The sequence below is a fragment of the Elgaria multicarinata genome, chromosome 8 (assembly GCF_023053635.1).
Source record: "Elgaria multicarinata webbii isolate HBS135686 ecotype San Diego chromosome 8, rElgMul1.1.pri, whole genome shotgun sequence".
Lineage (NCBI taxonomy): Eukaryota > Metazoa > Chordata > Lepidosauria > Squamata > Anguidae > Elgaria > Elgaria multicarinata.
In genome coordinates this window covers 51,604,645-51,630,488 of record NC_086178.1, presented here as the reverse complement: position 1 = coordinate 51,630,488, position 25,844 = coordinate 51,604,645, and the positions used below count along the sequence as shown (strand labels likewise).

At 40.2% G+C, this 25,844-nt stretch overlaps 1 protein-coding gene across 3 annotated transcripts in view; it reads left to right on the top strand.

Annotated features, from left to right (window-relative positions):
* The window catches only part of MAP3K13 (mitogen-activated protein kinase kinase kinase 13), a 52,277-nt gene that overhangs the window by 16,646 nt on the left and 9,787 nt on the right, over nucleotides 1-25,844 (top strand). Inside the window, exons 1-12 of one of the 3 annotated variants that reach the window (XM_063132341.1) lie at nucleotides 276-363; nucleotides 1,898-2,072; nucleotides 13,674-14,254; nucleotides 15,585-15,768; nucleotides 16,578-16,769; nucleotides 16,991-17,149; nucleotides 17,359-17,517; nucleotides 18,410-18,518; nucleotides 20,549-20,658; nucleotides 21,249-21,365; nucleotides 21,938-22,075; nucleotides 25,076-25,781. In XM_063132341.1, coding sequence (XP_062988411.1) covers nucleotides 13,747-14,254; nucleotides 15,585-15,768; nucleotides 16,578-16,769; nucleotides 16,991-17,149; nucleotides 17,359-17,517; nucleotides 18,410-18,518; nucleotides 20,549-20,658; nucleotides 21,249-21,365; nucleotides 21,938-22,075; nucleotides 25,076-25,781 — 2,382 coding nt within the window. In that variant the 5' untranslated portion in view covers nucleotides 276-363; nucleotides 1,898-2,072; nucleotides 13,674-13,746. Of the gene's footprint in view, nucleotides 1-275; nucleotides 364-1,897; nucleotides 2,073-13,673; nucleotides 14,255-15,584; nucleotides 15,769-16,577; nucleotides 16,770-16,990; nucleotides 17,150-17,358; nucleotides 17,518-18,409; nucleotides 18,519-20,548; nucleotides 20,659-21,248; nucleotides 21,366-21,937; nucleotides 22,076-25,075; nucleotides 25,782-25,844 lie in introns of those variants that run through there. The other 2 variants (XM_063132340.1, XM_063132342.1) reach the window with 2 other exon arrangements.

Sequence of the window (25,844 nt, the reverse complement as noted above, 5' to 3'; positions counted from 1 at the left end):
TACTGCAAAAGGGAAGAGCTGAAGAATAATGGAAAGAAAAGACATGAAGACTCACCAGAGACTCACTCATAAGGAAACAAAATATATAGATTCCTTGGCTTCCCTTGTGTTCTTTGATTTCTCTTTAAGTGTGTTGAACTCAACCTTTGAGTACTTAGAGATAAGTCCTTATCAACCAGCAGTTAAAATAACAAACCCTCCCACATTGCTGAGTTAGACAGAAACTCCCCAAGGCTTCTGAGGCCAGAGTAAATGTGTACAAATGTTATACAAGTCAGCCTTGATCGGAGCAAAGTTTATTCATTGAAGAGCTCCATTGCAACAGAACGTTTTGCATTGTTTTATGTAGCCTGGGAGCGTACAGTGAGTATTTTTTAATTGGAATGCTTAGTTTTTAACTAAGTATATTGTCAGTCTAGATTGATATCTAGATTCTGCTGGTAAATTAAGAAAGAGAAGTTAACAAATACCAGTGCTTTCATTGAGGGGGGAAGGGTGAATTAGTGGGGTTTCCCATTGTTTGTTATGAGTGAGGAAAGTGCCAGGTACACTTTCCAAAATTAGTCTGTCCTAGCTAGCAATGATGGGATTTCTGTGTCAGATTATGAAAACTAAGTCTTGGCAGTATTAGCTTTACATTTCTTGTTCTCTTGAGAAATATTTTATAAACCTCTTGAAAAAATGTTCTTCCTGCTAGTTGAACAGCTGTTTTAGAGAACTATCATTATTTATAAACATTTATATTTATAGTGTACTATTTTTGAAGTTCCTTACTGTGAATATAATATTCTGTGTCCAGAATATTTGTGTATGGTATTCTTGTTCTTTTATACATAACTAAGCTTGCATCCTTGGCTCAAATAATAAAATAGTCTAAATTAATATCACTTAACCCTGTGTAGGTATTTGTGATACACATACACCCCTATCTTTACAGCTGGTGCAAGAATAGCTTTCATTATGACAAATAAAGACAAATTAAGTTAAGCAACATCTAATTGTTATTCTCTTTATAAGGCTATGTTTCAAGTGAAGAGACATTTGATCACCATTTCATAGCTTGGGTGGTGAAAAAAATCCCTGCAAGGAAACAGTTTTGGTTTCATTTCAGTTAACTTTCTTTAAATGAGGGCATTTTAAAATACTTTACTTCGGGGTATGTGATGGATAAAATACCACTCAATTAACTTTTTTTTCATAAGTTCTATTGAATTTTTGCTTTGTAGTGAGAACTTGGTATCTTGCTGACACCCTTTTTTAGCTTTTAAGGATGTGTACTCACCAGTGAGAATATTTATTTATTTATTTGGTTTGTATACTGCCTTTTTACCACACACAAAAGGCACTCAAGATTTCCCCAAGATTTGGCACTCAAAGTGCCTGGAATGCATCTCATATTTCCTGAGTGGCAGCATTCCTCTGATGTCAGATAGAGTTGCCATTTATTTTTATTTCGTCCTGATCAGTAGAGCCTAAAATCAGAGTGATGCCTTGAGAAAATATCCTGGATTAGTAAAATATAAGAAAATTGAGTACACACTGATTGATGGTGTCGGTTGTGTGCCCTGAGCTAATACATGCCTTAGAATCTGGAACTGTGACATGGTGTTTCACAGTCAGATTATATATCCTTAATTCAAAATGTGGTGGAATTGGTGGTATATGAGTCACAGAGATACTGGCTCAGTTCAGATGTAATGCCAGATCATGTTACGTACTAGGGCTTGTGCACCCCCTCTTCCACTCATACTCTCAGATTCCTTCTTGTGTTTCCTGGTTCTTGGCAAACCACAGGACTAAATCCATCTTGGATTCCATTCTCTTTGGAAGACCATATAAAAAGTATGTGGAGAGCCCTGTACAGTTCTAATTAGTCTTTTTCTTTGGCTATTTTCAGAAAAAAATGTTGGAATGTCTTACTCCTGCTCTTTGAAGAAAATCAGTGTTGGACTGTCTTAGTTTTGCTCTTTGAAGTTGTATTGAGTGTCAGCTTGGTTTACTTTATCTAATGTGAAGAGGAAGTTTGTGCACAAGAGGACGTGTGATACTGCTGAGCTTGGAACAATGATCAGGTACCAGTACAAACCTCAGATTTGGAATGGAAATAATATTAATAGGGAGAAATTGTAGTAGCTTGCTTTTTTCGCCTCCAAGAGCTGTGAACCCTGTTTTTATATTGGGATTTATGCATAACTGTAATTTTAATATTAAAAAAAATCTCTGTTCCACATGGTCAAATCCCCCCCGACATTTGACATGTGGATTCTGCCAAAGGTTACCCTCTTGGTTCGTGCTAGCTGGAAAGCATCTAGACATGGTGAGAATCTCTCTGGTTTCTTGCAAATGTGTCCAGATCATAGTGTGAGTTGAATGGCCCCATCCTTTTCCTGAGTTCTAGAGAGCTCGGTGGAATGATAGAGCAGTTTTTTCAGCCTGCTGGACTTTGGGGTTGGGAACAAGCATCAAAATCTCCTATCAATCAGGCAAGAACTGAGAAGTTGACTTCCTCCTCTTGCGTGATGTGAGCCTTCTGTTGTCTGTAGGCCTGGTAGTGATCACTACATCAAGCCATTCATTACTTGAAATAATTGCATCAAACAAGATGTTGATTGCTATCAACATTGTATAGTCTTGCTCTTCAGAGTCAGTCCTCCTACTTTAAATATTTCAGGTCTGCTGCGTACTAGTTACTGGAAGACTTAATATATTGTTTTTGAATAAACTATCTACATAATGAATGGACCATTCATAATTTTAAGTCCCATCACTTCCTCAACCTCTCTAAATATACTCTTGCCCAGGCTCTTTTTAATGGTTAAAATAAAATCTCCCCTCCCCCTGCTTTTCCCCCTTCCTTCCTTCCTTCCTTCCTTCCTTCTTTCTTTCCTTCCTTCCTTCCTTCCTTCCTTCTTCTTTCTTTTCTTTCTACAGCCAGAGTCTAGAAATAATCTAATAATCTGGGAAAATGTTGACCCAGGTGTCTCGTGCCCCATCTTGTATCAATCCACTGTAATTAATAATATTTACGCATGATTTTGTATTAAAACACAGCAGTGGCATTGGACCACTGAATTCAGCAACTAAATATATTTTTTTTAAAAATGGGATGGGGCCCCTTGTCTTCCTGTATGACCTGGTTCACACAATCAAAATAAACCACCATGAGTTATTTAAATTGTAGTGTATTCCGGGCAAGTGTGGGGACGCGATTTCCATAATCACTGCCTGGCTGTGGCTTGTTGTACTGTCTGAACCTGAGTGGCATGGATTGTTGGAGGGGGAAACCACCCTCTAATGACCCTATACCAGCCACTGGCTTGGTTCAGACAACACGCTAAACCATGCTGCTTTAGCGTGTTGTCTGAACCAGGCCAATGTGGTTTATGTTATGCTTTCCTCAATTTGAGGCTGAGTCTTCCTTCTGACTAGGGAGGAAGTTTATACCAAGTTAGTGGTATATTTCAAGAAGTTGCTTCATTTTTTAAATCTTTTGTGGTTGTCAAGTGGAGTTTTAGCTACAAAGTTCAGGAACTTGTTTTCCTTTTATTGTCAGAGAGTAATGAGAAAGCTGTGATGTATATATGTTGGAGCTGTTGTAGTGCAGGTTTGGAGCTGGTTGGGCTATAGACTGCAAATTTTGTGTTCTGTGGCTTCCACCCCCCAAATACTATTGCACTATGGGTTGGGGAGGACCTGCCACTTTCTAAAGAAGGTTTTGCAGTATTTACCATGTTTCCTTTACTGGACATTTAATCCTAGATTATTTTTCTTTTAGATAGTCTTCAAATTTGTATATAAATTTAATTATTAACTTCGTTTCTTGCTTTGTATATGCAGCTTAAAAGAATAAAATGTATAATGTTGGTCTCTGGTTTAAAATACTATTATCGTACAGCAGTTGGTAGATACTTGATAGTGTTTGATTGGTGGGGGAGGGAGACACACACAACACATAATGAAGGTAGAGTGCTTTTCTGCTTCGCAGCTGTGTGGCAGCAATGTTGCTTTTGCTGCTCATTGTTCTAATATTCTCCTCACGCCTTAGCTTTGTTTTCATTATCATCTGTTCCCAGTTGCCCCACACCCCTCCCAGCTGGCAGGGTCTGTATCATAACCCTTTGAGGCTGTGTCGCAGGGGTTTGATTGGTGGCCTCTGCTTATTCTGTGATGAGATGCTTCTGAAGAAAGGCAAGCTGTAGTTGCCTGCTTCAGATTGGCTGCCGCATCTGACTCTTCTCTCCCCACCACCCCTTTCTGAGCACACACACCACAGCAGGCTCTGTTCTGAAACCTAAAACAGCCCCGTATGCATCCATTCATGAATCTGTGACGTCAGTAGCTTCTGTGTTCTCCTTTGCAGCGGGGTTGCAGGGTTGTGTGGGTGGAATTTCCTTGCTGTATATTACACGGCAGGTTTGTGTCTCTCTGTGTGTTTTGCCAACCATCTCGTAACACGAGAAGATGGAGCAGGAATGTAGAAATTATCCATCACTGTAAGTATATTAGCAAAAATCTGTCTTCCTTCAAGGGGTTGCAGTTGCAGAATGACTGGTGTTATCCTCTTGTCATTTATTTCAGAGGAGCAGATGGATGGTGCATTTGGGGTGGGAATGGACTGGAAAAAAATGCTGAAAGACACCATATTAAAGCCAAGAATATTTCTGTGTCTGACAGCTGTTTGTCGATTTGCTTGTCCAAAGAGCAAATGTAGACATGTTTCTTTTTCCATTCTCGAGGTTGTGCTATAGTCCTTACCGCTGTTTAAAATAGGAAGGAATGGGTTTCAGTAGCTAGCTGAAAAGGCAGAGATTGTGAATATGAAGGGGAAATTTGCAGCTGATTTCAGAACAGCAGTCTTCTCCACCTCCACCCCCCTTTGAGAAATTGTAATCCTGTTGTCTGGTGGTGCAGCTTTAGTGCCATGTTAATAAAACTTAAAATGTATGCCAATATGTTTGGGGTGGATGATGGAATAATTCTAACCAATTTAGCATTAATTTAGCTATTAATTAGCTATTTATTGATAAAAATAGCTGTTCGCATTTCTATGAATGAACTGATTTTAACCATATTAACTGGTGGTTAAATCAATTCATTCATACATATGAAAACTACTTTCAGCAGTAAACACTTCACATTAATAGTTATTTTTTTAACAATGTATATTAAAAATGTACCTCGACTCTGTTCTTTGCATAGAGCACTGTAATTTATAAATAGTCACAATCTGTTCATATCTACTGAGGACCAATGTGTGATAGCTTTTCTGGGATTTGCTTGTATGACTTTGCTGTTGAAATCAATGGGGGCTCATTTTGAATAATCCTCTGGAAAAAGGGCAATGCATTTTATCCCTTTCAGAAATCGACTGCAAAGTATATGTGTCATAAGTGGAGAAAGCAATGTCAGGCAAATGCCTTGATTATAATAGTTTTAGTTGGTTTTCACCTTTAATGATCCATGTCAAGTTACAGCACAGTGTTTTCCTGCATTTATTGCTGAAATTAGTAATATTTATAAAGCTGTATTTTTGACACTGTGCCAAAAGACATTTTGACACTGTGCTAGAAGGTGAGAGTATAAAACCTGGTTGTTTGATGACAGTGTTTGGAAAAACCCATCCTACCTTTTCTCTCCACTTGGTTACCCACCTCTTAACACCTAATTCTCTCTGTTACTTTCTTCCCAGCCAGTGGGAACCACATGTCTCTACTGTTTCAGAGTAGCAGGAACTGCATGTCAAATTTTTGCTTATTTATATGTTACTACAACCACTTGACAGTCATTTTGGATGTGTGGTTAGTTTTTCAGGTTATAGTAAGGATAGTGCATCTATGTTTTGCTGTTTGTTACATACATTAATTCCAAAATACCAAACTTGACTTCTAGTAAATATCTACAGACTGATTCTTGACTGAGGCATTGCATCTCGTCTCAGTATTGTGGTTTGCAAAGGTCAAGATTCCCCCCCTTTTTTTTGCACTAATGCTTACTACTGGATGGATCAATTTCCTGTTCTGTGGGTTGAATTATATAGAGTTTCAACTTTGAAATTTAAGCCCCATGGGTTAGACCCAGAGTAAGTTAGTCATGCTTTAGTCTCATTGAAATCAATAGGGCAGGTTAGTCATGACTAAAGTCCAGTTGATTTCAGTGGGATCACAGCATGACTAACTTAGGTTGCATCCAGCCATTTGTTTCTGGTCTTTATGGTTGTAAGGAGATATTAGAAAATATAGTGTGAAATGCTCAAGGTTCAGAAATAACACAAATATGCATTTTCAGTTTCCATAATCCTAAATCAGTATATTAAAGCCATAGCTAGACCAGACCTATATGTCGGGATCATCCCTGTGCATCCAAATGACACACACACGGGATCCCAGAAGCAGGCAGGGATGACCCCTCCATTTGCCTGGGATAATCCTTAGGTCTAGCTAAGGCCTAAGACTCTTCATTAGCTTTCTTATGCTTTCAAGATAAAAATTGTTGGTCTACTACAGCATGGCCACATTTGGAATCTTGGCTGAATAACCCACAATGTGAATGACCAGTTTGTTGGTGCATGCAGCCTGTTTTGGCCTGCTTCATGTGAATGCGTAAGGAAATGAGGAAGGAATAGCTTTGTGTTATGTCTGAATTTGGGATTATGGATAGATTGTGGCCAAACAAGCCAGGATTGGAAGTCAGCTTTAAATGTTGGCTTCTGACCCTGGCTAGTTTGGGCACATTTAACAATAATCCTGCCTAATGTGAAACTGTCATCTTGCTTGTTTGCCCACTTGTGTGAAGGGAAGAGAGAATGAGCTGCATGCACTAGCATGCTGCTCATTCACGTCATGTTTTATTAAGCCAGGATTCATGATGTCTGAATGAGGCCTAACTCTGTGACCCATAATGTAGCATCTGCATGTTGATTAAAAAAATCTAGAAATTATTTGCAAACTATCCACTGTTGAGTGCCTAGAGTGTCTGGATTAAGGCCAATTTTCATTCTACGTTTTATATTTGGTCACACATATTTGAAATACTATCTATCTATCTATATGTTCTATCAAAGCATGAATGGTGCACTCCTGTAAAATTAGGCATATGTCTCTATAAACTCTTGGGAGTAATGATTGGGAAATAATTAGGCTAGAGTTGCTCAGATTTTGAAAAGAGGCCTACTCCTCATTTTACAGAGCTAATCTGGTGTAGTGGATATATTAGCAGGCAGCATGTGCTAAAATTCCTATTCAGTGATGAAGCTTGCTGTGGCCTTGAGTAATCTCACTGTATCTAAGGCCTATTCTACACCAAGCAGGATATTCCACTATGAAAGCGTTATGAAAGTGGTATATAAAAGGCATGAGCCACACTACTGCTTTATAATGGTATTGAAGTGCACTGACAACTGTTGGGGCTCTTTGACACATACCATATACACCTTTCATACTGCTATATCCTGCTTGATGTGGCTCCTGCCTTTTATATACTGCTTTCATACCACTTTTAGTGTGCAGTATTCTGCTTGGTGTAGATTAGGCCTAAATCTAATCTATCACACATAATTGTTAGGAGTAAATTAGGATAACCCCATTTATGCTTCCATGAGCTTCTTGGTGCACATTTTGCAGGATGGCCACATTGAGGGAGGTAGTGAAGGTAACAGGCCAATTCCACCACTTGATTAAATGTTTGCCCTTCTGTTATTTGATCCCCAAAATGCATGGTTGTAGGGAGAGGGTTGTGTAGGTACAGATAGTTGGTCATGCTTTCTCTTTCTCCCTCTCCTAGCAGTGTATTGCATTGATAATTATATGATAATTATATGTATTGACATTATATGAACACATAAATAATGTGTTCATATAATGTTAGTAATATATTTGCCAAGCTCCACTCTCCACTCCACTATGTAAATAAAAGCAAATAGGATTTTGTCACATTTCACACAGTTCCATTTATACAAGCACAGTAAAGTGCATAGTATTTATTAGGAATGTGCACTGGATTCAGCTGAAGCGTGAAGTCCAAGCCAGACCAGGCCCCTTTGGACCATTTCTGGTGCTTCCCAAGGTGAAGCTGGCTTCCCTCTGAAGTGACCAGAGTCCAGGCTGGACCTTGCACAATGCTTTGTTTGCAATTTGGCTTTGGAAAGGCAGACAACATGTCTCCCAAAATTAGTGTATTTTGCTTTTTTTCTTAAATGCTGATGAGGGCACATTTTACTATGGGGTCTCAGTATGCTTTGGGGAAGAGCAAAGATGAGAATGTGAGATGGCTATTCTTCCAATGCAACCAGGCTTCACTATGAAAAAAGTTTTAATCTGGTTGTCAATCATATTTCCCTAGCCGTTGCATCTGTCCTTGCCTGGAGATGTGGAGATTCTTCTGAAACTTGGCAATTTTCTTACATAGGCCATCTCTGTGCTGTCTGTCATTTTCAGAAGAATGGCCCACAAAAAACACAGGTAGATAAGCTAGTCCTGTTTTGGATACCCTCAGTGAAAAGTCTGCTCTTGCACAAAAATCTGCATTTGTTCATCTGAAACTCGATCCCCTCAGAAGGGGTAAATATCCTTGCAAATTTCATTCTGTTCTTTAAAAAGTTATCAGTAGTTCCCTTTAAAAATATCAAAATATAAAGGTGTGTAGCACAAAAACCACTGCACCTATTTTCCTGAAATTTAGCAGGGATAATCCCTTTGTTAATAGGCAAACAGAAAAATGCTTGCAAACAGAAAAAAAGGTTATAGCTATTTTTAATTTCCCATGATAGTCAATGGAAGGCATGATTCCTTAGATTTCCAAATCTCAGTACTTCAGTCGAAGCAGATGGTCTCCAAATTAGTCTGAGCCAAATTGGACTGCTTTCCAAAGTGCTGAATCGGACTCCAAATCAAATTTTATGGTTGGTGCATACCTGTAGTATTTATAAATGGACAACATGTAAAATTATATGCTGAATGGCTTCTGCTGGGAACTCAGTAGATCTACATTTTAATTAGTAGAACCCCCTCCCTTTTGTGGCCATATATGTTTACTCCAATACTGCAACAACTTTGGTTGGTATTTGCTACATTGTACAGAGAATACAAAGTGGATTACCAGCTGGAGGATGACAGATAATGAAATGTGTGATAGGATGATCAAGGATGCTGTACCTTTTTTTTGTATTAGATCTAGAAGTCTAAAAATCAAGTCAATGATACTTCCATCATATTAATGAATATGCATTTCATTTCCCGAAATAACTTTAAAGAACACATTGTTTACTATTTCACAGAAGTCATTATGCAACCTTATTTATTTCCTGTGATATTAGATTATGCAATTCTAGAGTCATAGGAGTGTGAGCATGAAAATGCTCTGAATAGAAACAGTGCTAAAAATATCCTGCATATCACATGAGAAGTACATACATTTAATATTTAGTGCTCACAGAATAAGGGATACTTTTCCTTGGGCCATATAAAGCTGTCTGAGTTTAAGTCTGTTTGAAGAACAGCTCGTTTGAGATGCCTTTCTTCATATTATGGGAGTAGCATTCAGTCCTTTTGACAATTTTTATACAGGGATTAATTAGCTTTGGATTTCTCCTGTGCTGGACCAAAGATACAAACTAGATGTTTCCTCTGGATTGACAGATTTACAAAATAGCTCACAGCAAGACAATACTGCAAGATAACATGACAAATAAAAGCAGGAAATGCATTCATTCAGTTCCTAGGTTCTGGGATGCTTCCAGATGGAGGGCTCCTAGTGCTACCAATTAGAAGGCTTTGTATAGCTATTTCATCTTTTTCTCCTTAATGGATTTTCTGCAGTAGGAAAAAAGACAAAAGACACAATGGGAAAACATGGGAGGGTTATGAGTAGAAGATTACATTGTTTGGACACCTGGTAGCTGTCCTTGAATGAGGTAAAAGCCTTGTCTGTAAGTATCTCTGAAACACTTCCTTCTTCTAAACATGCCTTAAGACCCTCTTCTGAATATATACTTAGTGACCAACACAGCTCCCATGGGCACCAATGCACTTGCAGAGCTCTGCCATGGTACCAGTACACCTTCGACTTTAAAAAAAAAGTGTGTTTTAAAACAATCTTCCTGGGCACACTCTGAAGAGCAGCACTGGCCCAGCAACAGCTGCCTCAACATCTTAATTTCCTTAGAGTATTCCTGAAGCCAAATGGGGTTCCACATGCCCCCCAAAATGCTCTGGGGAAATTGAGATTTCAGTCACTCTGGGGAGTGACTGAAACCTAGACCAGTGCTGCACTTCTTAGCATGCCTAACTTCCTTGAAAACAACACACAACAAAAAAACCCACTTCCGGCTTGCAGCTGGTAGGCTATGGGAGAAGGGCTGCAGAAGACCAAGGGGGTGGTGAGGAGGGCTGCAGAGCAACTGGGGGATGAGAAGTGCAGCAGGGAGCAACAGGGGAGGCAGCGGGGAGCAACAAGGCGGGTGAAGTATGTGTGTGAGTTTGTTAGGTGTATGTGTGTGTGTGTGTGTGTGTGTGTGTGTGTGTGTGTCTGTCTGTCTATCTGCATGAATTGATGGTGTGTAGGGGGAGAGTATATGAGTGTGTGTGTGTGTGTGTGTATGTGCACATGTATGTTGTGACAAATCAGGCATTTTTTCAATATTGTCCCCGCCTTAATCCCACTGCAGAATTAAGAAATTCAGTAATTCGGTTCCTCAAAGAGAATTCTGGATTAAAGTATGAAATTTCAATAGCTAATACAACTCAGCTTGGTCTCTTATACAAGATTAATCAAACTTGTCTTCTTTGAGGCTTCCCAGATGAGAAACAGAAGTGCCAAACCATTAATAATTGATGTTTGGCTCATTAGTACTCTTTACTGATAAGAAAAGATTCCAGACAAGAGGTACCAGGTTTTGCACTTGGAATATCTTGGGGTCAGTGCCCATATTAAATTTATAGTGACATAGAACCATAAAAACAAGTAACATGAGAAAGTAACAAGGAAGAGCTTCTCAGATTGTAAGTACAAAAGATACGTTTTAAGAACGCATACTCACAAGACAGGATGGAGTCAAAGAAATAATTATTGTGTCACAAACACATGTGTCATTTGATTCTAAAATGTTTTACATGTATGTTATCATTTATCTTGATACTAAAGAACAGAAATATAGCTTTAGGAATGTGGCTTAATGGAACATGAGGTAAAGTGGTACAAACAATCTAGACATGTTTTATATCCTTCAAAAGTATCAGCTACCCCCTACATGGTGCCTGTAAACTACTTTGGTAAGCTTGAAACTGACAATTATTGCTGATCTATGTAGGGAGCAATCCTATTGCCCCTACTAAAACTGAGTCTGGGGAGCCATAGGGAAATTTGGTTTTCTGGGTCTGAGGTCAGAGATGGCACTCCAAATGCGGATCCAGGAATCTGTGCTCCCCCCTCCTTCCCCCCCTCTCTCAACTGGCGGGGACAGAACTGTGCCAACTCTCTCTCCAAGGTCACAAAGGCTACCTCAGAGTGGGGGTAAAGGGGCCGTGCTGATAGGCGGAGAGGGGACTGGGGGCATATCCTGTGGCCTCCCCAGCCTCCTTGCCTCCCACTCTGACATGCCCCAGCTAATTGGGTGAAAAAGTCTTCCTTTGCTGCTGCTCCTGCTCTGCGTAGGATGCCCATAAGCCTCCGAATTCAGAGGCTTACAGGCCTCGCCATAGGATTCCGCCCTTAGGAGCCTTGACTTAAGATGATGTTGAATGTATCATCTCCTTGAATCGATGCATGTATATTTAGTGTTGTTATGCTGATATTTTTATAGTAAAGAAACAAAAGACAAATCTTGTCTGAGAAAATTATTCCTCAGAATAGAAGACTCTGTATCACCTATATCTAGAGTGAAGAATTCATCTCACTCTAAGATGGCACTGGTTTTGTGAGGAATTTAAATATGTGTGGATAAACAGGTAGCTTAGGGTTATCTATATACAGGTAACATATTTTGAAAGAACCTCTGAACTAGGGCAAATGTCACAAAATGCAAACATGTGTGGGTAATGATCAAGGGATTGTGGAGTGAGACACAAAGCTTTTTGGGATCGGGCTGGGGGCGGTGATCCTGAATGAGAGAGAGTGAGACAACTGTGGAATCAAAGGAATGGTTTTGTGTGTTGGAGATTGGACCTCTCTACTGCTTTGTATTTAGATTCTTGGGTAACTGACTTCACCATTAGCCTCATCAGTTTGGCTTGCAGTGAAATGGGTGTTTTTGTCATTGGCTGTGCCCACCATGGCAGACATTTTGTGGTAGCACCCATGACACTTCCTTAAAATTCCAGATGTGTCCACTGGCGCATAAAGTTGGGGATTGTTGTCCTACTCTATTGGCAACCAGTTTGTATGTACATGGAAGGATATCTAACTTAGGTATATAACCTTTATGGTATTGACAAGGAAATAATCTTTCCTAGGATTCTGTTTCCCATGCAAAAAGTACACAAGCACCCCGGAATTCCTGACACTTTGCCCCCACCTTCCCAGGGTCAATAAAGTTTGAGAAAAGCCAGACAATGGCAATTCAAATCCTGCCTTAGATTCTCGCCCACAAACTGACTCCTAGCCCCTCCCGGTCACTTGTTACTTTTTCCTGAAGTTCATATCTGAAGACCTTGCATTTTTGACCCCGGCTGCATATCACCCCGGACAGGAAGAACACATCCTTCCTTTGTCTTAACACCTTATGACCCTGACTGGGCATTTTAAAAGTTTCAGAGCGGGCTCTGGGACTTTCCAGCTGCCCTTGGGGACCCTTATCAGGAACAAAAAGTAACACCTGTACCGTATAGCTGCCATAATAATAAGACAGTGTTTATGTTTGTTTTTGGAACATTTTTGGGACTTGTAATCAATCACTGGAGGGAGGGGAAAAATATGAGTTCATCATCAGCAACTCTGAATGTATAAAGGTTTGCTGAGCGTGGGTGTTGGTCAGAGAGTCTGTCCTTCGGCTTGCTGAAGGCTGCCTGTCTCCTACATGTGTAGTTTGAATAAAGCCTTTGTATCGGGATTTCCCTGGACTTTGCTTCCTTTCTACAGGACCAGGGAATTTCCCTGACAGTGTGTTGTCAGCCAACAGCGGCTTCTTTCATTCTGTTGGCTGCTGCTGCTGTGCTGTGGGCCAGGGCAGGAAGGGACTCCTGGTCCTGCAGTGTCATTGGGCTAATTCTGCAAGTGCACACACACACACTAAAGGTGTGCACTGACCCTTATTCACCTGATAAGCAAATGCCTAGTGAGTCCTTTAGAAAACAGTTGTGGTGTCAAAAATCATGCAATTATTCCTGATATTTTAAGTGTTAAAGCTTTCTTGACAGTCACACTTTCCTTTGATGTTCATGTGCCTCAGTTTCTCCTTTCTGTGGTTATGGGTTGACTGCTACACCTCTCGTGACCCCCTGGGCCCCACCTCTCATGGCCTTGCTCTCCACCCCACCAGCTTCAGTGGGCACCAGCTGCCACTCTTCCATGGCTTTGTGAAAGGTTTCTTGAGCCATTATTAGATGTTTGGTGGGAAAGGTCACTGGGCTTAAACTGAAGAACTGATAGGCAATTTAGATAAGTGGTTCTCAAACTGTATTGTACTTTTAATCTTAATATTAAACTGTATGATTTTCATATCCTGTCATCTGTTTCTTTTTCAGGTGTTGTGGTTACTTCCTGCACTGGGGATGAATATTTGGGATTTTTAAAGCAATATCTCTGACTGTCGGCTCCATGCACATGCACACCCACAATACAATGACCAGTTCTCAGGAGCCCCTGAGCTGGTCTTCCTCTACAGCCATTATCACCGAGGCCCTCAACGAAGACAAAGATTTCAGTGGGATGCATGGAGATCATATACCCACTAGTCTCCATCCTTCACCTGAAATCATAGAGGATATACGAGACAAGGGCTTACTTTACAGCAATGCAACAGAGAACATGAATAGCTCAGTACCCACCACAGTATTGACCAGTGTAAGTGAGGATTCCAGGGACCAGTTTGAAAATAGTGTGCTACAATTAACAGAACAAGATGAACTGGAAACTCCTGTTCATCAGAACAACAGTGATGGTATATCTGGAGAGACCAACAATGGAACAGATGATATCAAGATCCAGTTCAACAGATCAGGCAGTGGAAATGGTGGATTTCTTGAAGGACTCTTTGGTTGTTTGAAGCCAGTATGGAATATTATAGGGAAAGCTTACTCTACTGACTACAAGCTACAGCAACAAGGTAAACTCAACAAGAAAATCCATTATGTTTTGTGGAGATTTAAAAATGTTTTCAGAGATAAAGCTCTGTGGCAGAGGAAGGTATCTAGAGTTCTATTAAATTGCTGTAGCCTTAAGTTCATCCTTTTGAATATATGCATCAGTGTTTAATTTCCTGATTGCCTTTCAACATACATTCAGCAGTCCTAAAATGAAGTAACTTTTCCTTCGTGCTTCTGTTTCTCTTTGTATTGAGCCATTTATTGGCCATCTGTGTTGTGACTTTTCTGTGTTCTTTGTGTGCTAATGGATGTGGAAATTGCTGCATGCAAATATTAGTCTCTAAACCTTCTTCCTAGGTTTGACAAGACCATATTTGTGGTTGTTCTGATAATCTTTAGAGGTTATCCCTGTAAATAACAAGCCGTTCCACATCGCGAAGCAAATAGTTTGAGCTGCTTAAAATGTAATTAAGAGAAAATATATTTGCATCAGTTGTACACAAAAAGTTGTTCAAGCAGGAGTGACACATTTGATTGATTGATTGATTGATGGGAAAAGCTCTGTGTACAGTGAGAATGAATGTTCAGAGCTTCTTTGATGAAATGAACATGACCCCTCCAATTGCACAGAGCTGAAGTTCACTTATGTTCAGGTGCTTGATGACCTCACTAGTTCCATCCCTGATCAACAAAGGCAAAATTAATCTTCAGAGATTTCATTTGCTTTACTGACCTCCGTGTGCTTCAGAACTACTGGATCTTCTGTTATCCTGTCACTGAAACTAGGCCACTATGTGAAGGCCAGGTTACAGAGCTTTGATCCATGCTCTGTTGGATATTGCATATCTGGTACAGAAAAATAAGCAGAAAAATAATCCTAGTGGTAGCTCAGCCCAATGACCCTCATTAGTCATATAGCTGAAAAGTATGTCATCAATATTCATCAGCACTCCAAAGCCCCACCTCTGAATTCCAAAAGCCAATTTAAGTTTTGGAGATTACATTTCCCTTGCTCTTCTAGCTTGCAATCACCATATCTAATAACAGGAGCTACAAAAGCACCTCTTTAGACTGATGATTTGTTAGGGTATTTGTCCTCCTATTTCAGGCTTTGTGGTTTTAAGTGAGAGGAAGCTTTCCTGGTTCTTGCCTCGCAAACCTAACAGCTAATGAAAGCACTGATGAAGAGGGGAGGTGCTTTTTTTCTCTTTTAAAAACAGCATCTTTTGTAGATGTAAGCATTTTGCATGTTAGCTGAGTTTAACAGGTCAGCAGACTGACCACAGAACTTATTTTGTTGTTTGTCAAAAAGCAGCTGTTCACAATCATATATGCTTGTTTTTTTATCAGATACATGGGAAGTTCCTTTTGAGGAGATTTCTGAGCTGCAGTGGCTGGGCAGCGGTGCACAGGGAGCTGTTTTCTTAGGTAAATTCCGATCAGAGGAGGTGGCCATCAAGAAAGTGAGAGAACAGAGTGAAACTGATATCAAGCACTTAAGGAAACTGAAGCATCCTAACATCATTGCCTTCAAGTAGGTCACACTTTGATTGTCCTGAATCTTTCTAAAATACCGTGATCTTTGAGACTCATATGCTCATATGTCTTAATGCCCTGCTCAGTAATGCTCAAATTATAGCAGTTTCTGTCCTCTGAACTGTAGTTCTAATTGGAAAATCTTAACATCAGGATAATTTTAGCTATCCAAGCCTACTGATGGCACAATAGCATTCTTATAATTGTATAAGGATGGTGATGATGATGTGATGGGAGAAAAGTAGGTAGTAATAACAAATATATAGGTTTTAAATGCAATAGCCTTCCATTACTGGTGAAAGGAGGAATAATGAAGTATTTTAGAGAACATCAGTGCTATAGTTGCTAACCCATTGTATAAATGTAGTTATCTTCAAGGATATTGGTCATGAACAACAATAAACTTCTGTATTCTGTGGAAACTCTGGGTCTTTTATTACAGCAAAGGTTTTATTTTCTCTCCCTGAAAGCTTTATTGCTGAGCATGAAAGGGCTTTTAAAAGAAGTTGATTCAATGTTTCATCCCTATATCCTGTCCATATAACTCTGTCCAATGCCACTTCATGAAATTCAACAATTTATGTTTAAGATAAAGTAGTTTATTTTGGGGAGACATTTCATGATTCCGCTTGCTATTTAGGTATACATCTGACCAAATGGTGAATATGGAATAGTGAATAGCCAATAAATGCTATTTATTGTGAGAATTGTAAATGGGTAGCAACATTTTTCTGGGTTTCACTCATTAGCTCCTACTGTTTTGAGTTTGGCTTTTTCCCTCCATAATTCTTCTTTTTTTTATCTTAGGGGAGTTTGCACTCAGGCACCCTGCTACTGTATAATAATGGAATACTGTGCACATGGACAGTTGTATGAAGTGTTGCGAGCAGGAAGAAAGGTGACGCCTCGTCTGCTTGTAGACTGGTCCACTGGGATTGCTAGTGGAATGAACTATTTACATCTTCATAAAATCATCCACAGAGACCTCAAGTCACCCAAGTGAGTTGCTAGTGTGTGTGTGAAGTGTAAGACATAAAGGGTGCAGTTCTTTATGTCTTACATAGCATGCTGACTGAGGCATGCTGGGATTTGTAGGATCCCACCACCCCCAGTCTAAACATATATAGGATTGTGCCCTAAATAAAATTGAACCTAAAGTAAGCTTTGAATTGCTATTCTTCTCATGCTTGATTCCCTGAATATATATTTTTTCTTTACAGTGTGTTGGTTACTCATAATGATGCAGTAAAAATTTCAGATTTTGGTACTTCTAAAGAACTCAGCGATAAGAGTACAAAAATGTCCTTTGCAGGGACTGTAGCCTGGATGGCCCCAGAAGTAATTCGCAATGAACCTGTGTCTGAAAAAGTGGATATATGGTGAGTAATATTTTCATACTAGTCAAGTTCATTGCATCCATTAGAACTTTCTCACTGAATCAAACCATATGTCTGACAGATTTCACCTTTATAAATCTTTCTCTTTATAAATAAAAGGTGCACACTGTGTAAGATGTTTCTTTGAAAAGATCTGAGACTTCTTATTAAATACAGATTTCTGGATTTTTTCTTTTTTCATTTAATATCAGGTCATTTGGAGTGGTTTTGTGGGAGCTTCTCACTGGAGAGATTCCCTATAAGGATGTAGACTCCTCAGCCATTATCTGGGGTGTAGGCAGTAATAGCTTGCACCTTCCTGTGCCCTCCACTTGTCCAGATGGATTCAAGATCCTAATGAAGCAAACATGGTAAGTGTTGTTGTTGTGCAATGTGCCCAGTTGGTATTGCACCCCACCCCACAATACACCACAATATGCCCACAAATTGGGAACCACGAATGAGATCTCTATCTGCATTCACTAATAAGATAAAAAATGCTATCATAATTTATTCTTGTGCAAATAACTAAAGCATAAATTAGAATCATTTGTTAGCTTTATAAAACTACTTCAGAGTCTAGAAAGTGAATAGAATGTACATTATGAATGCTGGTAATAGGAACAGTCTGTTTCATTTGTGTTCATTTTGGCTTTTGAGTTTTGGAGCAATAGTACTATGGATAATAAAACATGCTGATAGACTTACCAGGCCAACTGTTGAATGAGAGTGGGACAAAAGAGTACAGATAGGATGCAAGAGAGTTAGCCTACACCGTGGCCATAGCTAGACCTAAGGTTTATCCCTGGATCATCCAGGGGTCAAACCTGTTCATCTAGGTGACACACAGGGGATCCAGTGCTCAGGCAGGGGTGAACCCTGGATGTTCCCAGGATAAACCTTAGGTCTAGCTGTGGCCTGTGTCAGGGAGGTGAAAAAAGAATTAGATGCATGGGGAAAAATACATAATGCATGCATGGGAAAAATACATAAAATAAAAGGGAGCGATAGATAGTGTATACATCTAGCTATTCAGCGTTCTATATTACTGTTATGTGAGGAATTGTTTGTTATGCCTTGCTAAGTATGGGAGTGGGGCCAGGGAGCCTATTCACTGGCTGCAATCTCATTTGTTTTGCTTTTTTGTGAGATATTCTATTAGATTATGAAATTAAAGGTCTTCTTAAAAGGGAGCCCTTAATTAAAAAATCAGATCCATAATGATATTTTAACTTATTGGATGGTCTCCCTTTGCTTTGTCAGGCAAAGCAAGCCCCGGAATCGGCCCTCTTTCCGACAGACACTTATGCACCTTGATATTGCATCTGCTGACGTGTTAGCCACCCCTCAGGAGACTTATTTCAAGTCTCAGGTAAATCTATAATTTGTACTATCAGTGGACTTTCATAGGTATTATCAGCGTCATAAGTATTATCTTAGGTATTATTATATGTTCTTTTATTGGAGTTATATGCTAGGAATCTTATATAAGAATGCAATAGTGTAATGTTTTTTACTTGAGATCTACCATACCGATTTTGCTTGTTTGTGTTTTAAACTGAAGCTTGAGGAGTGCAGATGTGCAAAAAATTTCAAAACTTTGAAAAAGTTCAAAGCTTGAGGTTTAATAGCAATTGATTTCCTCCATATCAAGCAGGCAGGGTAGCCCCTCTGCCAGCGAGATGATGGAAAGCCCTGCTTGGCCAATCAGTATGGCACGAAGGTGGGCCCTGGCCCAACTGCATGGTTAAGCTATGGCCACCAGCGAGGAGAAGAAAGTGGACAGCTGGGGGGGGGGGCATGAGGGAGAGGGAGGGGTCACACCGCATGCAAATTTCAGAGGGGGAATTCATTCTGCATGAACCACATTTGCATTAATGAGCCCCTCTTTGGTATGGGGACTGAAGGGCAAAAAAAGCAGGAAAGGAGAAGGGCTACTATCGCCCATGGCAACATGGACTTTACACTAGTAAGAAGAGAAGAGCAGAGGCAAGGCCAGATGGTCCTATATCAGGGGTGGGGAAATACTGAAGTGCCAAGGCACAATCAATCAATCAATCAATCAATCAATCAATCTGTATTTAACATGGAAGTTCATGGAGGGAAGATTTTCAGTTATAGGTCTCAAGACTGTGTGTGCAGAGGTACTGAAAAGAAATGTATTTTTGTAAACCACCCAGAGAGCTTCGGCTATTGGGTGGTATAAAAATGCAGTAAATGAATAAATGATTTAAAAAAAGCTTCCATAAATGTAGCCTTGTTCATTTGAAGCACCAAGAAGCCAACTGTTCTGGCACCATGAAGCTAAGTGGCAGAAGCTTTCATATGTATCCAGCCTATTTTATCAGATTCATATAACCAATGGATTTGGCTATATGCATCTAATTATATTTGATATAAATCAAATTAAATTAAACACGGCTTCTTAAGACACCCCTAATAGCCAAATGTTTATATTAACCAAGCTGGATATAATTCTAGATACTATACTAGGTTAAAAAACACACAAAATTAAAGCCAAATTTGGTAGTTTTATCTAGTAGTTGGAGGGGATAGACTCCCCAGAGAATGAAGTCCCAGCTTCAAATTGTGTAAAATGGTATAGAATGCCCTTTCATGTAATAGTACTTTTTTCATCTTAAAAGTAGAATCTGTAGCCATTTCTTTAATGCTGGACCATATTGTCTCTTTCTTTGGGGCCTGAGAGTGCTGAAAATTGCGGTCTTCAAGATAATGAAATTTAGTTTAACAAAATAATGGATTCCCTTCCCCCCCCCCCCCAAATTACAGAATAGCAAACAGGCTTCCCTACCCCATTTATTCCATTCTACTCTCAAAGGGAATATAAGCTTTCTTTATCAAAACATTTTTTTCCAGAAAATTTCCATTGATCTTGTATTACTTTTGAGGTCGAAGATAGATCTATGGGATCAGGAGCTGGATTATTGTAGTAATCAAGATGACTATTCTATATTTTAGTGCAAATCCATAGGAATTGTGGGTGTGAAGTCTAGAGCCAAATAAGCATCTACTCCCTATTTTGTTGTGCTTTGCATATGCTCTAAATAGTCCTAAAATTGTAAAACAGTTGGTTGGATACAGATCTGAGAAGAAATTAAGCTGTAAATATGTCTTGAAATGTTAAGCTATTTTCTAGGTTAGAATTGACTTGCAATATTTATCTGTGCCTAGGTCTTGAGTTTGAGCTACAATTAGTTGGACTTGTAAGGCAAGTCTGGTAATTAGTGCAGGCCTTTCAGAGTATTGTTGGGATAAAGGTACTGAGAAGCCAGATTCTCCCCCCACCTTTAATATGCTAGAGTAGTACAGCTCTTCTAGGTGTGGTTTGCCACTGCAATGAGTTATGTTGTGTAACCATTAAATGTAAAACTGCTCTGACAGGCCGAATGGCGAGAAGAAGTAAAGAAGCACTTTGAGAAGATTAAAAGTGAAGGAACTTGTATACACCGATTAGATGAAGAACTTATTCGTCGCAGAAGAGAGGAACTCAGGTTTGTTGGTCTTAGTTAAGGTCTTAAGAACCCTGCTGATTCAGATCAAGAATCCATTTAGTCTAGTATGCTGTTCCCAGCAGGTGCCAGTCAGGTGCTTCTGGGAAGCCCACAAAAAGGACATGAAAGAAATGGCTTTTCCCTGTTTGCCTCCCAACATTTAGTGTTCAGAAGAATACTGCTTTTGAAGCTGGAGGTTCCATTCAGCTATCATGGCTATTCACTCTTGATAGATGTATCTGCCAGGAATTTTTCTAAGCTCTTTATAAGGAGATTCCTTAAGTAGGCATGGTGTGAAGAAATACTTTATTTTAACTGTTCTGAATGTCCTGCTAATAAATCCCAGTGGGTGAATTCTAGAATTTTTGAAGAGGGGTCATAATAAAGTTATCTGTAATGAATGCTTCGATTCATAGCCAAAGCCTGGTTTTGATTTTACAACGTTCAAATATTTTCATCGCTCTTGCTTATTTTAAAAGTTGCAGATGGCACGTTTAATTGAAAACAATTCTGCATAGATGCACACTACTCCTTTTGGGAAAGGCCACTTGATTGTGCTCTTGAGACTTGCTCTCCTTTCTCTTTCACAGGCATGCCTTGGACATCCGTGAGCATTATGAGAGAAAACTGGAGAGAGCCAATAATTTGTATATGGAGCTCAGTGCCATCATGTTACAGCTGGAGGTTCGGGAAAAAGAGCTCATCAAGTACGTACATCCACATATATATATATATATATGCCTACAGTCATTATGAACAAGGATTGTTCTGGTGGGTTTTTTAATGGCTTTCCCAATGTGGATAATGGTCAAGTATAATTCATTTCAAAATTGCTGGGGAAGGTATTCTGTTTAGGTTTCTATTGTATAGTGCAAGAGAGCAGTCACTATTCCTTTGCAGCAAAGGAGTGTATCTGTAGCCAAAAAGAACAGAGTACTGTAGCAGCACTTTGAAGACTAAACAAATGTATTCTGGCATACACACTTCTGAACTGTTTTCTATGTACCTCATTTTATCTGATCAAGGTCGTTAAGGGGAAAGGCTATATTGCACTTCCTTGCATTTGGAATGTTGATCTGAGTCACAGCCAGGATTCCTGGATCACTTCAGTTATTCGCTAGAGAATAACTAGTCTTTTTCAAATGCTGAGATGAGAGCTTTGCATGCGGAGAAAAGTTTGTGATGCTTATTTATTGATTTGAAGGAAGTTGTAATATTCCAGTAACTTTAATTTTATTATGTGAAGATTGGGGGTTGTTTTTTTTTATTCCATGTGCAGGCGGGAACAAGCTGTGGAAAAGAAATATCCTGGGACTTACAAGCGTCACCCAGTCCGACCAATAATTCATACTAATGCAATGGAAAAATTGATGAAGAGGAGAGGAGTCTCCCACAAGCCTGGAGGCCAGACTAAACGGTGAGCTAAATAACATAACTATATTCAGGAGTTTTTCACAATTATCTGCTGTCCCTATATGTGCTCAAAATTGCTGAATACTCATGATGCTGACTAATTCCTTGCTGCATAGTAGTGATGAATTAGATATTAGTATATGAGATGGTGTTTATGCCTGTACATGTCCCCTAATCAATGACCCTGTTCAGACGACACGCTAAGCCACGGTGGTTAATCATTTTGAACTAAACCTTATGGCTTAGTGTGTCATGTGAACCATTCCTAACCATGGTAGCTATATAACCATGGCTTAAATATTCTCACTAATCATTTGCCAAGGCTTACTGTGTTGTCTGAACAGGCCCAGTAACATGAAAGTCTTAGCAGTGGAGATGAAGAACAATTTAATGGAAGACTGTTAGACCAAAGAGTCTTCTACTGGAGTGTTGAAGAAACTAGCCTTATCTAGAACCCTTTAATCCCAACACTAATATCAAATGTGGAAGACTGCCTTTTCTTACTGGGGCATCCATAGTACTATAGCCACCGCTTGTAGAGGGTCACTCCTCACCACTGGGCAATCCCTCCCTTCACTTTTGCTGCTACCATTAAACTACACTCCTTTAATTAATATACGCCTTTTTCTTAAGGTAGCTGATCTAAACTGATCAGAGGTATAAGGAAAGTAAACAAAAGCTACATCGTATTTTATTTAAAAAGAAATAAAACAAGAGAGCTGATTATTTAAGTTTGCTGTTACTTTATAAACAAGGTTTCTATACCATTACTTTAAAAATCGGGCTTCTATATTGTTACTGTTTCCACCAATCAGATGTTAGAAGCTCCAGTTCCTAACCCTAATCAAACGTAAGCCAATTCTGCTATCAGGCTCTAACAGATCACTGGCTCAGCAATGAGGGCTTGAAAGGCAGTCTTCTCTTTGGTAGGGTTTGACTTACACCTGGCAATGTTAAGGCTGTTCACTAGGCTTCCCCTGAAGTCTTCAGTTTGGACCAGCGGCTGCTCTGCTTCGGACCACCACCGCAAGCTGACACTCAGGCTTCAGATTTTTCTTTGGAAGGCTGCTCTAGGAGTCTCCCTCTCCTCAGTTGCGACTTCTTTGAGTGGGTTCCGACAATTGTATAGGGGGAAGAAGCCATTGTGACTTCTCCCCTCACCGCCACGTGTGTGACTGCCATTTGCATAATCCCCTGCAATGCAGCTTGGGTTGCCATGTTGTCTGAACATGGCAAGGGGGTGGCTTTGTACTTACCCTACAACCTGCAATATGCAGTGGAGCTTGCAGGTGGGTAAGAAGCTATCCCTGCTGCACCACATGCTGGTTTGGACGATATGCCAACCCATGCTGCATGCGGGGGATTATGCAAATAGCGGCTGAGCGTGTGGCATGTGTGGGGGCAGGAGGAGAAGAAGCCATGATGGCTTCTTCCCCCTGCGCAATTATCTGAACACACCCTTTAGCTTCTTGCTCGTGTGCTCGTAGCTCTCAGATTGGTTTCCCAGCCTTGTGGCTTCTCTTCTTCCTTGCTGACCGCTTGTTGTGATTCCCAGCCTCTCATGAATACACCTCTTGATGACTCCTCCTCAGGCAAAAACTCCCTAGGCAAATTCTACCAGATTCCTCTCAGCAGCTCCTTACATTTGCTTTTCTCAGAACCCTCCATCCTATCAGCCTTGGTCTGGCCAACACTCCATCACACCATCTCTGTTCAGACTTAGGACCAATGGCCATGTTCAGAAGGTCCAGGTTTTCTTTGTGGTCATCTGTGCATTCACAAACATGGGCTCTGCGCCTTCGCGGAGCATCTTCGGGAAACTTCTATAGCTAGAGGTGATTCCAGCGGGAACCCCTCCCCCACCATAATCTGGGTATATTCCAACGGTTCCCGCCTTCCCCCCAGTCTCTTTTCAACTGCCATTGTGGTAGTATCATGAGGGAAGCTGTTAGGTAGTTTAACTCTTAAAGAGGCGTTTTTTTCTTCCAACTTTTCCCTTCTTCTATTTATTGTTTAGTATTATTCCTCCTTTATTGTTTGCGTTATTGTTTGTAACTACGGTTACAGGTAAGCAACCTGCATTTATTCTCCAATTAGATGGTACAAATTTTGATCCAACCTTCCTTTGCATAAAACGGAAACATTACCTCATTCCCCTTGCAGTGGTAATAGTAACTGCCGATCCACCAGCATACCATATTTACAATGGGCCAGTTCGCATGATTAAAATAAGTGGCTTGTTATGTCATCTGAACCTGGGTTCTTGAGAGCTTTTAATGGCAATTAATTGTTTTAATGATATTAGCGTTTATCCTGAATTAGATTGCTCTTATTCTTTTTATCTGCTATTTCTTCATTGTTTGTAGTGCTTTTGATTTTATATTGTTAATTGATTTTAGCTGCCTTGAGGCTTTGGCAATAAAGTAGGATATCAATTTAGACAAACAAATATGTAGATTCTCTACAAAATGTAGCAGTATAAGTGGTATTGTGGACACTGACAAGGCTGGAATTTGACTTCTCTTCATGCAGAATTCATATTTTTATTTCATACTATACATACATGTCTTTGTACTAAAAACAAAATATTCCTGTGCACCCAGGAATTTTCTCTCTCTCATAGCAGCCTGCCATAGTACATGGCAAACTGCTTTTAAAACTGTGGAAGGGGATCCAAGGGCAGTTTTTGTTATGGCATTGTCAGGTTTTGCTTTTTTTTTTTTAAGGACTGCAAGTCAAGAGACCCACTGGATGCGAACAAACGTTTGGTTGCAGCAGGAGTAGCCTTTTCATTCCTGTTGATGCTTTCTTTGCTGCGTGCTGATTCATAATTTTATTTTAAATTAAAAGTGTGCAATATATAGCAGAACCTTACTTCAGAAGCGTCTGTTAATAGACATGTTGAAGATAATGGAGGAGATCATGTGAAGAAAGCTCCATACAACTAAACCTAGTATAGATTAATTCTAACTGAGAGTGTGCTTTATTTTGCATCCTTTCCCAGGCCTGACTTGCTGAAGTCTGATGGCATATCCAGTGCTGAAGTGGCGCCTAGTGGCTCTCCCCTCTCAGGGAGCCCCAAGATGTCAACACTCAGTAGCAAAGGACGTTACCGCAGCAAACCACGCCACCGGCGAGGGAACAGCAAAGGCAGCTACAATGATTTTTCAGGGATCTTGAAAAACCAGCCAGCACAGGATGAAGTGGCCCAGCCATCTCATCATCAGCATCAGCACCCTCCCCATCACCCTCGACTAAACATACATGGGCAGGACATAGCCAATTGCGCTAATAACCTTCGGTATTTTGGCCCTGCTGCTGCCTTGCGCAGTCCTCTTAGCAATCATGCCCAACGGCGGATGTCTGGCTCTAGCCCTGACCTTATCTCTGCTGCTGTGGAAGCTGATTCACGGAGAAATCTGCAGGATGGGGAGGGCAAGGCTAATGATTGGGAATGTTGTAATAAAGGTACATACAACCTCTGCCCAGAGTGTAGACCGGGCACAAATGGTGCAAATCAAGGACCGTTGCTTCAGCCAGGGCTTGAGCAGCCTGAAGCGCTGTCATATGACCCTTTGTATGCAAATGTGCAATTTCCTGGCAGGAGTGAGGAAGGTGAATTTAGCAGCCAAAGGTCAGTGTCATCCCTTGGTCCCTCTCATCCTGCGAGCACTCCAGGACTGCTGTGTAAAATGCGACCCATTCCAAAGGTAAGGCCCCTTTAACCTTCCCAGAAACAGTGGCATGCTTTACATTTTGCTTTTTCTGATTCA